Below are 12,500 nucleotides of genomic sequence, written 5' to 3'. Positions count from 1 at the left end.
CGAATTTTTCAAAAATTCGAGTCTCGCCTTTCTCATCCGAATTATAATATTTTGTTAATAGTAGTAGATAGGCCTTGACATTCTATTTACAAATCAATCAAATGTATTGCTCCTACTATAAGTATTAAAGGGCAGCGTTTTTAACTCGAATTTTTCAAAAATTCGAGTCTCGCCTTTCTCATCCGAATTATAATATTTTGTTAATAGTAGAAGATAGGCCTTGACATTCTATTTACAAATCAATCAAATTTATTGTTCCTACTATTAGTATCAAAGGACAGCGCTTTTAACTCGAATTTTTGAATAATTCGAGTCTCGCCTTTCTCATCCGAATTATAATATTTTGTTAATAGTAGTAGATAGGCCTTGACATTCTATTTACAAATCAATCAAATTTATTGCTCCTACTATTAGTATTAAAGGGCAGCGCTTTTAACTCGAATTTTTCAAAAATTCGAGTCTCGCCTTTCTCATCCGAATTATAATATTTTGTTAATAGTAGTAGATAGGCCTTGACATTCTATTTACAAATCAATCAAATTTATTGCTCCTACTATTAGTATTAAAGGACGGCGCTTTTAACTCGAATGTTTCAAAAATTCGAGTCTCGCCTTTCTCATCCGAATTATAATATTTTGTTAATAGTAGTAGATAGGCCTTGGCATTCTATTTACAAATCAATCAAATTTATTGCTCCTACTATTAGTATTAAAGGGCAGCGCTTTTAACTCGAATTTTTCAAAAATTCGAGTCTCGCCTTTCTCATCCGAATTATAATATTTTGTTAATAGTAGTAGATAGGCCTTGACATTCTATTTACAAATCAATCAAATTTATTGTTCCTACTATCAGTATCAAAGGACAGCGCTTTTAACTCGAATTTTTGAATAATTCGAGTCTCGCCTTTCTCTTCCGAATTATAATATTTTGTTAATAGTAGTAGATAGGCCTTGACATTCTATTTACAAATCAATCAAATTTATTGCTCCTACTTATGGTGGAAAAGTGTATTTAAGGATATTTGTTTATGTCATTATAGAGCCTTTTTTAAGTTAGATTTATTCATAGTGTCTTAGCTATAATTTCTTTATTAATCGCGGGAGGCTACATACTTGTACTCTCTTGCCTTTAACTGCATATCTTTTTATAATCATCCAATCGAGAATTTAAATCATTTTCTACTACATAGGTAGCTTCGATTACCTGAGAAAAGATAATGCATATTTTGCCTCATTGGAATTACAAGCTTGCAACGTGTCAACTTCATTTCCTTTTATGTCCTTAGAAGATTTTAGCGGCACCAGAGTAAAACTGTTTGACGTGCATGATTTCGCTAATCTGTGGATAATAGCGGCTTAAATTAAAAGCAATTAAAAGCGAGGGTCTTTAATGAGCAATTCTAATGAAATTTTGGAAACTCGAAACTCGAGACTCGAAACTCGATACTCGAGACTCGAAGTTTAGCAACACACACTACTACTACTACTACTACTACTACTACTACTACTGATACTACCTTCATTGCCATTAAATTTTCTTACTTGTCTCGTTATCATGGATATTCTATTTATGTGATCATTGTCAAACATTTATATTTCTTTTCAACGATGTAATCTCACTATTTTGATCTCTCCTTTTCACTTGTTTTCTTATTCATGTCACAATCTGTCATTCTATAAGATATTATTGGAACCTTCTTCCATGAATGATTACATGATGCTTACCACAATTCTTCCGTTAAATCCGTAAACACAATCATACAAATATCGTGGGAAAATACCTTAAAATCTTGGCATTAATTGATTATTAATCCATATGGCAAATCCTGTAATGGCATCATATTTTCAAAGTATGACTCATTTTAAGAGTGACTTTGAGTGTTGTTTGAAAGAAAAAGGAATGGAAGGAATAACCTTGACTTTCTTTCGATGGATGTGACAGTGACAGGGAGTCTAGAAGAGTGTTTTGTTTGACACAGTTTCTAAAATAACGGACGGTAATATACCAGGATGTAGGACATATCGAACAGTGAAGTGTACATTGATTTATGTTTTAATTTTTAATCAATCATCATCATCACCATGATCATCATTACCATCAACATCATCACCATCATCATTGATTGATTGATTGATTGATTTTATTTGTCAGGTAACTATAAACAAGTACATGAAAATATGAACAGTAGTGTATACCTTGACAGGATTGCCCATGAAAGCCGAGATGGCTTATTTCCAATGGGGTCCTTACATCAGTAATTGACAACAATGTAAATCTATGAAAAAACACCTATAGAAATCTACAAACTACATCAATTAAGTCTAGACAACTAAATTTACACGAAGAATTATAAAACTTAATATATAAAAAGACAAAAACAAATAAGTTTGCCGTAAAAAACCATTTACGCAAAATATAATTAAAATAATTGTAAAACAGGTTGAGTAAACGATCATTACTTCAAGGTTACATATGAAAATAATACTATAATCAGTTTTCATCATCCTCCTCCTCATCATCATCATCATCAGTATTGCTATCATGATTTTCATCACCATCAATCCTTCTATAACTACTATCATGATAATAATTTTTTGTGAAAAAAGCCGTTAGCCCATAATGCCAACAAGAATTAATAACTCAAAGACAACTTTTTCCTCATGTTGCTTTAATTGATACTTTGTAACATCCGTTTTGGATATCAAGGACCTTTTAACATTAACATTATCACGTGACGTTTTAATCATTTTCTATGAGTAATATTTTACTCTTGATACAATTTGAGATTGAAGGAAATTATCAATACAATAAAAATAACATAGATAAGGACATACTTGAATGAATGATAAGTGCATTACTGAAGGGACCATTAGTTAATTAGTTTTTGACACATTTTTAATAGTAAAATGTCACCGAGATCAACACTTGGTCGAGAGCACCTATACTTGTGTTTCATACACTTGTATTCAATGTGTTACTTACACTTTCGACAGGTCATTGAGAAATAGAATGAAATGAACAACAAAATAAAAACTATCAAGGGTTTTATAGAGTCCCAATACCTGCACTGGGATTGCATTATGCATACAGGCGTCTCATCTGCTGAATATTTACTATCAAATAATTTCCTAAAATAATCTTTGCACCGTTTCAGAAAGAATAGTTTTATTTTATAATTTGTCAGCCCGTTGTAGGTCCATGGTCAGCCTGTGCATCTATTTGCCTTACAAGAGTTCGCAGTACGATCCATGTGTATATTAATCAAATAAATCTTTTGATGACGACGTAACTTTGTTTGTTTTGGGATTTTGGAATTTCCGACCAAACAGTGACACACTTCCTCTATATCACGTCCATATCCAGTCAGACGACCAATATGGCGCTTAAGGTTTCATTAAGAGTTTCCTTCCTCGTATTGTTCTTATCACCATGTAATATTGCCAATATATGAATCTTGAAAATCACTAAAGAATTAAATAATAATTACAAACATTATTATCAGACCATGCTAATTAAGTGATTAATCATGTTTAGCATAAGCGAATAGTTTCATACTTTTATATACAATTTAAGTAAAATGACATATAAAGTCAGAAAAAGGTCATTTGGACATAATGTTTTTAACGTATAAAACAACAGAACTTCTTAAATAAAGCATACATTCGATTAAAAAAAAACGTATACAATACTTTGATCTAATCTACTCAAAGTTTTGTCACAGAATTTATATACATGTCTGTAATAAGGGCCCGTTGCAGAAAGAGTTGCAATCAATCGCAAATCTAAAAAAAATCATGCGCAATTTGATTTTCGACCAATCAACAACGCGCATTCGGGACTTGCGCATGATTTTTTGAGTTGCTATTGATTGCAACTCTTCGTCGTACAACGGGCCCCTGCTGACGTGGCAACTGCGCTTGTGCATGAACCCTGTTTGAGTTCCCCATTTAATTTCCATTCAACTCTTCCTTGTAAAAAAATTGTTAAATTTTGTAATATGAAGATTTTAATCGAGAATGTAGTGAATTATCTTCTTTTTAGTATAAAACCAATTTTTGAACATGCAATGGGCTGAATATTTCAATATAATTCTTGTGGTTACAATATTTTTAGGGGGGGGGGGTATCATTCGAATATAATTTCACATTATCAAAATCATTGAACCTTTAAATGATACTAAAGCTGTAAATAGACAGACAGACAAACAAATTCTATAAAATTCAAATTTTCTAACAGTATAAGAGTAAATGGCAAATTACTTGCTATATGTTGCTCGTACACTGTAAAATATATAGTGGTTAAAATTTTAACCAGCACGAGGGTAATTATTAATTTTTGTCCAACCAATTTGGGGCAGTATTTTTGGGGTCCCGTATTTTTACTCAATGCGGGATACATGTTGTCCAGTAAGGTTAAATATAAGCAGGAATCACTTTAGAATGGGAGAAATTTTCATCACACTGGATGAAAAAAAATTCCCAAAAGAATGCCCTATAATGGGTGGACACATAATTACAATCATAGATCATTTCACCCGATATTCTTTTAGAGTGTACTTATCTATATGCCTCAACCAATAACATAGACTGTTTCCTTTTCATATTCGTTTCCTTATTTCGTCTTGTTTTTTTTTCTCTGTGTTTCTAGTCGAGTCGTCTTTTACACCGAGACCTTCTCCAAATCATCTACACAGAAATACTACGAGAAATGCGGCTTCCTAAACCTTTTTAATTGTGCTCGATACAGGTAAGGCCCCGGGGTTGGGGGGGGGGGGGGTGGTGGTGTCGAAAGTGATTACCAAAATGCTCTCAGATTCTGAATATAGCCAACGTTCATTATGGTATGAAGAAAAAAGTAAAATACAGACAGAACAGTTTATTGGGTGTAGAACTATACAACTTTTCATATTATGCTAATTACAATTGGTATAATTATATAATTAAAGACAGTATCATTTATTTGCTTGTATCAACTAGATATATTTACGCACGTTGGTCCCACAGTTAAAGAAAGTTTCAGAGTTTTTAGAGTTCACAGTCTGAAACTGTAAGAGTTTCCTAAACGCTGCAATGCCACAGTTTAATAGCAAAACAACTTTTATTGAAACCTCATCTGCTCTTGGAAAAATTAGACAAAGACATAAAAGGGCATTATTGTATTTTTAGCATTTATTTACTTTTTGTTCTGGTTTCTGTGAATGCTTATTTTGGACCATGTTTTAATCAAACTAATTACTTACATACGATGTTATTTAAGGAACTCTGCGCTTCAAACGTTTTCTTTTTTATGCTTAGTTCCTAGTTTGTATCATTATTAGTATTATCAATATAACATTATATTCTGTCAAGTTATTTCTTGTTATGCATGGATAAGAAATAGAAAACTACATCAACTCTACTGGCTACATTAGCCCTTCCCAATGGGAAAGGCTAGTACACGCGGGCACACATGAAATGGTGTTCGTAACCGGTAACATAGACATGTATTCTTTCATTTAGATGGGTATTGGTACATTTTCCACTATCTTCTTGTAATGTAATACAAAAATGAAGAAGGTCCATTGGAAAAGGTGCCTTTACTATACATTAGCTAGCCATGGTAACTATTAAAAAGTAAGATGAATGCTTTTTGCGCCAAAGGGGGTTTAAAAAATGTAGTATGGAAATGAGTGGGGAACTATGAAGGTACGCTCTGTACTATGAACCTGTGAAATGATGCCTCCTATATATACAACTTTTCTACGATGGTTTATCTAATATGTAATATAATACGTAGAAGTGTGTGTGTGTGTGTGTGGGGGGGGGGGGGTACTTCGACAGGCACACAATATTGGATATGTTTCAATGTGCCTGATTTCCTCTAACTGTAACTTGCAGACAGGCAGAGTGTCCCCTTTATGTTTTTTTAAGAAATCAATAAAAAATGGAAGTGACTTTTCCATGTAGAAAAAAAATGACATTTTGTCCCAAAAGGACGGTAGTTCAAACATGTAGAGTCAATGCGGAATGAGATACTTTCGACAGGTAGGCTCCTTTGTGGAATAGAATCTAATGAACTTAACAAGAAATCGACAGAGCAATGTCTCGTCTCCTCTATCTATTAAACAGAGGTTCCATAAAACTAAAATTTGATTTACTGGGTACTAAAGACGCCTCTTTGCCACCGTATGGGCTACAAAAACATGAATCATTTTAATATAGTCAAAATATGGAAAGGGATGGGGTGCTAGCTCCTTAAAAGTTTATTTCTAGGCAAATTAAGACACCAATACTATCATGAAGCATAGCGATGCTTTCGCTAATATATTCTTTTTCATGTAGAATGTTGACATTGTCCATTAATTTCTGTTATTTATAAAACAGTTCAGGATTCATGAAAAATACTAATTCATGTAAATTAGGTAATAGTAAACAAGGATATCCCAATAATTTTATGACAATTTCATTTCCTTCCCTAGGTCTTTTTTTCCAATTTTAGAGCAGTTCTTGTTAAAAAATATATTCGTAAATACCTTTTTTCACTATATCGACATACTATGCAAATTTATGCAAATTACTTGCTTATTTGCATAGTTACAGCGTGTCTCATTGGACGAATCTATTTTCTTTTGACTCAAGGAGCATTTATGCCAAGTGGGACATTTGTACTAAAAAATGCAGCGTTCAGCCTCTAAACAAGTCTACTAATAAGAAAGATATATCATGTACCGTTTCACGAGTCTACCATTATTATCAAGTTTAACTCTCATGATGGCGGTCTCCTACATTCCTTTTAAATCATCATTCTGTTCAAATGAATGATACATTTATTAGATGGTTGCTTGTATTATGGTTGTTTTATCATTGATTTATTAGGCATATTATCTTTGTTTATGATGTGAATGCAGAAATAATATAAAATCAGTCAGTCAATAAAAGGCTCAGCTAGCAAAGAATGCGAAATAAATTCCTATTCAACTTGTATAACATGCATGCAAATAGCAATTCTAATTCTGATTCTAATAATAATAAGAATAATAAAACCGGGTAGCTGGATTTGTATAGCGCTTTTTGCCTGAGGATACAAAGCGCTTGCTATTATTACCCCGGCTTTAGCTCGAGCTATCATCACTGGCTCCGATATGACTGAAGCAATATAGGTATACTCTGATCGGAAGGTCCGTATTTAAGCATAATTCTTCATAATTATGTTTCAGTCCAAACCTCAAATATGGTTATTCTACTTGCCTACCGGGCATGATGGCTCAGAGGTAGAGCGTCCGCCTCATGAACGGGAGGTCGTGGGTTCGATCCCCGGCCGAGTCAGACCAAAGACTTATAAAAATGGGACCTTCTGCCTTCTTGCTTGGCGCTCAGCATTAGGACTGGAGAAGGGTAATAATAACATATCATGTTATGCCGCTGGAAGAGCAGTCTTATGATTGAAGTGGCTATCCTGGGTAAACTAAAACGTTTTCATTTTTATCATTATTATTATATTAAGAGAGGCTGAAAATACAATTACTTTCCTAAATCGGAACGCAAGGTACACGTATGACTGTTAAAACCTTCACCAACCGCGAAATTAAACTTGTAATTAACTATTAGGCTAAAAATAAATACCACGTTGAATTAAAACAGCATTGAATAAAGTATCATAGACTTCACTCATTATGAGAAGAAAAATCTTGATAGCGGTCAATTCATGAGGAAAAAATATGCAACCAATATAATTCTATTATAATGTTTGATACAAATGTATAAAATAAGCTGGTATTATTCTTTATTTTCTCTTGAAAAAACGAATTTAAACTGTTATGATAGAGCCAATCGGTCACAAGTTTAAACGATCGACTGCCCAGACAATGAAAGTCATGCCTCTGTCTATTCTATGTTATTTTAATGATTGATAATTAATCTACTGGAATGCCAACTCACTTATTACAGTAGTGAATGTTTACCAGACTCAGTCAATCATAAAATAAGACAGACATAATAAAGCCTTAACCAGGAAAACCATTGAATTAAAAACACTATCTAAGGAAGTGTATATCACCCACATAATCAATGAAACATAATTCCTCTTGTAACTCGTCAACACCTGCTCATTAGGCGCGAAATCATTCACTCTAAAAAGGAAATTAAGGTTAACATTGGTTTGACTTTTAAAATATCTGAGCTAGAAGGTCACACTTGTCACCTGTGTCTGTGATATGTTACAAAAATGTAGCCAAGAAAAAATTGCGTTCGAAAATAATTATTTAGTGCTTCAAAAATTGAAATATAAAGTGACCGGAAACACCATCTTAATTTCATCCCATACACTTATGTGTACTATTTAGGTGTCTATAAGACGCCTATTTACAAAATCGGGGTTTGCCTTGTAGTTTTAGCTTTTCATTCTCGATAATAATTGTTTTCATGGTTTATTAGTTCTAATACATGCATTTGTACAATGTTTTATCTCGTTTTGAGAATTTTTTAAATCAGCTGCTCACAAAGTTAAAACAATACCTTTAATGTAAAATCAACATCTGAAAAGTTGGTGGAGTGACAACCTTGTCTAAATGTAACATTTACCACTTTATATGGTTCAACCAATCATTAAAATTGTTGGATTCTGTTTTATGCAATTTTTGATATAATAAATAATGTCACTCCTCCAACCTTTCAATAGTTGATTTGACAATTGACCTATACCTTTTATATTTTTCGCATATACATTCGTAATTCCGAAGGTTCGTTAGTCCGAAAACAAGTGAGGTTCGTAATTCCTAAGGTTCGTTAATCCGAAAACGAAATGAGGTTCGTAATTCCGAAGGTTCGTTAGTTCGAAAACGTAATGATTAACAAACCTTATTTCGTTTTCGGACTAACGAACCTTCGGAACAACGGACCTGTGGAATAACGCCACAAATGTTCGGATTAACGAGCCCTTTTACGTTTTCGGATTAACGAACATGGTACAGGCAATTTACGTGTTTCGGAATTACGAACCTTCGTAATAAAGAACCTTCGTAATTACGAACCTTCGGAATTACGAAGTGTAACCGTATCTTTTAGAGTCTTAGCCAACTCCAGTACATTTAAAAAAAAATATTGATTTGTTATTTCAATAAATTCAGTTCTTACTGTACAGCAGATATTTCTTCAACAACCCCCCATAATATACATGCATACTAAAAGTTGAATTCGGAGTAATGAGAATAGCTTCCCCTCTATACCACTCCCTGACAATGCAAGCCCCTCCCCCTCTTCACTCTGATAAGGGTTCTAAAAGCATGTGTGCAGCGCTTTGTACCGAATAGGAAGGCGCTGTATCAAATGGCTATTGGATGAAACATTCATTTTTCCTAGAAAGTTACAATTAGTAAAATTACTTACTGTAAATCGTAATTACAATACACACACGAGCTACTTTAATACTATAATCATGATAATACCTCTGTATACGTTGCTTCACGAAGGTTCGTAATTCCGAAGGTTCGTTAGTCCAAAAACGAAAAAAGGTTCGTAATTCCGAAGGTTCGTTAATACGAAAACGAAATGAGGTTCGGACTAACGAACCTTCGGAATTACGAACCTCATTTCGTTTTCGGATTAACTAACCTTCGGAATAACGGACCTTCGGAAAAACACCACAAATGTTCGGATTGACGAACCCTTTTACGTTTTCGGATTAACGAACATCGAGGTATTAGGCAATTTACGTGTTTCGGAATTACGAACCTTCGTAATAAAGAACCTTCGGAATTCCGAAGTGTATATAAACCTTTATTTCGAAGTATAAAGCCAAGTTTTATCCCGCTATCATCTCATTTGATTTTGCATCCATTTTGTCTCAAGGCATGTGTATTTTCCCCTTTCTCTTGCATTGGCAAGTAATTCATCACGCAGGAATCTTGGCTACTGAATTTATCCCAAATGATAAAGAATGATTATATATGTACTTCAAAATATAATTACAGTTATTCCATATGAAACTTGCTTTTCTACAAATGAAATTAACCGGCGATACTCTTGTTTTTATCAATTATTTCGTTTTTGTTTGCATTTTTTGTAGGAATTGGTATCAACATGCCCAGAAATATGCATATTTTAATTAGTGCAAATAATTCCTTGTAGTGTTCACATCGGAATCTCCAAAGAAGTGGTTACGTAACGTAAACTGCATTTATGACATGTCTTCAGTTTACGTTAACAAAACTAATTCTAATGATGAAAGTAAAGTGGAATGTAGGTGGATGACGTTTTCTTTTTCAGATTGATAAACCGATGGCCAGTTCAATGACGAATTATGAGTAATACATATGTTTATACATGCACTTCCGATTGAAATCACTTAAAAACCTATCGATTTACCTGACACTCTCCCCCGATGTCATCTTCATGTCCTTGAACATGTTGAATAATAATTGGATTCTGGGAAAACCATGGCCTAAAATAAAATTGTCCTTTTAATGATTGTTTTATAGAATATCGGGTAGTAGGACAAGGTTTAAGATCAGGACCCGGTTACATTAAACCTCAGTGATTGATCTGGTCTGATACTTTTGCAATCAATCATACACAATGATAAATCCAATTGTTCATAGAAATCAGTTCCACGATCAATCTTCAGGCTTTGTGTATGGCGGGGTCCAGTGAAACATGTAAATATCACGATTACACTTTAGGCCACTTGAATTAATAATAGTATCCACTGTAATCATCATTAACCTCGCTTTTTGTTAATTCTGTTGTCATTGAGAATTGAAAAAAAAAGTTATTACAATTTGATTACACACTCAGGATTAGTCAGTGAGAGAAGCAACACTACTAAAAACTGATCTTGCTATAGAACTTTTCCCAACTCAATACTTCAGAGTTTTTGAGCTTCGGGTATACTCCTCTGGAAAGCGAATCAGAAATCATCATTCTGCCTAACTTAACATGCTTAAGCTGGTTTACTAATTTATTGTATCTGTTTTGTTTTGTTTAATGACTAGAACTGTGTATTCTGTGGGTTCAAGGCGGCTCAGCAGAGTTGGTTATACTACTGGTTACGAATGCTGCCCTGGTTGGATAACAGAAGGATCGAATTGTTTACCAACTCAACGTAAGAACTGTGAACAAATCATTATTCGGAAGACATTTTGTTTTGCTGATTAATTTTGATGATCTGCATTCAAAATTCATGATTAATGTATGTTTGGTTTACATTTTGTTTCATCAACATTTAGGCATTTTCCATACAATATATAGCAAAGAACCTTAGAAATTTGGAAGAGTTTTGCCAGATTAACATCAATTTACTTTCTTTTAAAAGTAGATTCCAAATAATTATTTCATGCAAGGTTTTTTGAAAATCAAACGGCACGTAAGGATGTACGTCTCGATGAAAAAGAAAAATAATACGAGACGCTTTAGGTGCTAGTGAAGCAACTCTAAGGTGTAAGGCTAAAATCTAGACGGTCCAAGTATAACCGCCTCACCAGAAATTGGATCAAAGAATGAAAATATTAAAGGAAAACAAAGCGATAATAGAATACGTAAAAGAATAAGACATACAAATAGATAAACAATGGAAAATATCAAATTATTTTCACTGGATAACCTCTTAATTTCAGCACCGACTACGAAAGCAGTTACAACTACTGCCATACCGATCGCGACGGAAGCGACGACGATCACCACTATCAACAGTAACACACCCACCACCACGACACCACCGTCATCTTCACCACTTCTTACAACTAATCGTAACAACGGCGACACTCAGCGACACGCTCGTTCCCGTACACCGACCACCGACTCTCCGAGCAACAGCATCGAAACCTCAACCGAATTCGTTGGAGGGCCACGAGGTTCGACCAGCCTGCTGTCGAATAGGTCGATGATGATGGGTATTTCCGTGGTCGCTGTAATCGTGTTCTTGGCGATGTCGATTGGCGGGGTCGTCTGCGGCGTCAGGAGGCTGTGCCCGAAGAAGAAGCCCGCTGAAAGGTGAGATTGTGATTCAGAAACTTTAAAGCAATAAATTAATTTATTGACATCCTCTAAAAATGAAGGTAATTCCAGAAAGACGATGTAAATATAAGTAGATAGGTAAAGAGAGAAAATATAATTATAGTGTCAATGTTTGACTGATATAAATGAATACATTTTACAGCATATTTTCGTTTTTATTATCTACACTTTTAGAAATTTTATCCTTAAAATAAAAGAAGTTCCTGCAGCAGAGTCTCGAGAACACCTGTAATCTTACCAGACTGCGTAATCTTGCATTATTTTTATCATGTAAAATTACAGGAAATTGGTATTTGGTGTATGGAACCTTACAAATTTCCTTAAATAAAACACCCTTTTTCCCTTTTAAACAGCCCTGTTCTGTTAAATTGCAGAAAAATTCCTGCTATATGAATTTTCGGAATGATTCTGTTATTGCTTTCTGCAACATTTAAAAAAATGTAAAATCAGGTTTTTAACAGCGTACAATACTCTCGTTCACCTAAATGATAAACAGGAATATGGAATCATTGT

General features: G+C 34.0%; 1 protein-coding gene across 1 annotated transcript in view; it reads left to right on the top strand.

Annotated features, from left to right (window-relative positions):
• The window catches only part of LOC121422857, a 30,763-nt gene that overhangs the window by 11,723 nt on the left and 6,540 nt on the right, over window positions 1-12,500 (top strand). The window contains exons 3-5 of the mRNA XM_041618078.1: window positions 4,648-4,746; window positions 10,967-11,076; window positions 11,588-11,963. Coding sequence (XP_041474012.1) covers window positions 4,648-4,746; window positions 10,967-11,076; window positions 11,588-11,963 — 585 coding nt within the window. The remainder of the gene's footprint in view (window positions 1-4,647; window positions 4,747-10,966; window positions 11,077-11,587; window positions 11,964-12,500) is intronic.

This window comes from Lytechinus variegatus, chromosome 10 (genome assembly GCF_018143015.1).
Source record: "Lytechinus variegatus isolate NC3 chromosome 10, Lvar_3.0, whole genome shotgun sequence".
NCBI classification, from domain to species: Eukaryota; Metazoa; Echinodermata; class Echinoidea; order Temnopleuroida; family Toxopneustidae; genus Lytechinus; species Lytechinus variegatus.
Note: the sequence above shows the minus strand (reverse complement) of the source record. Positions and strands in the feature narration are given on the sequence as shown.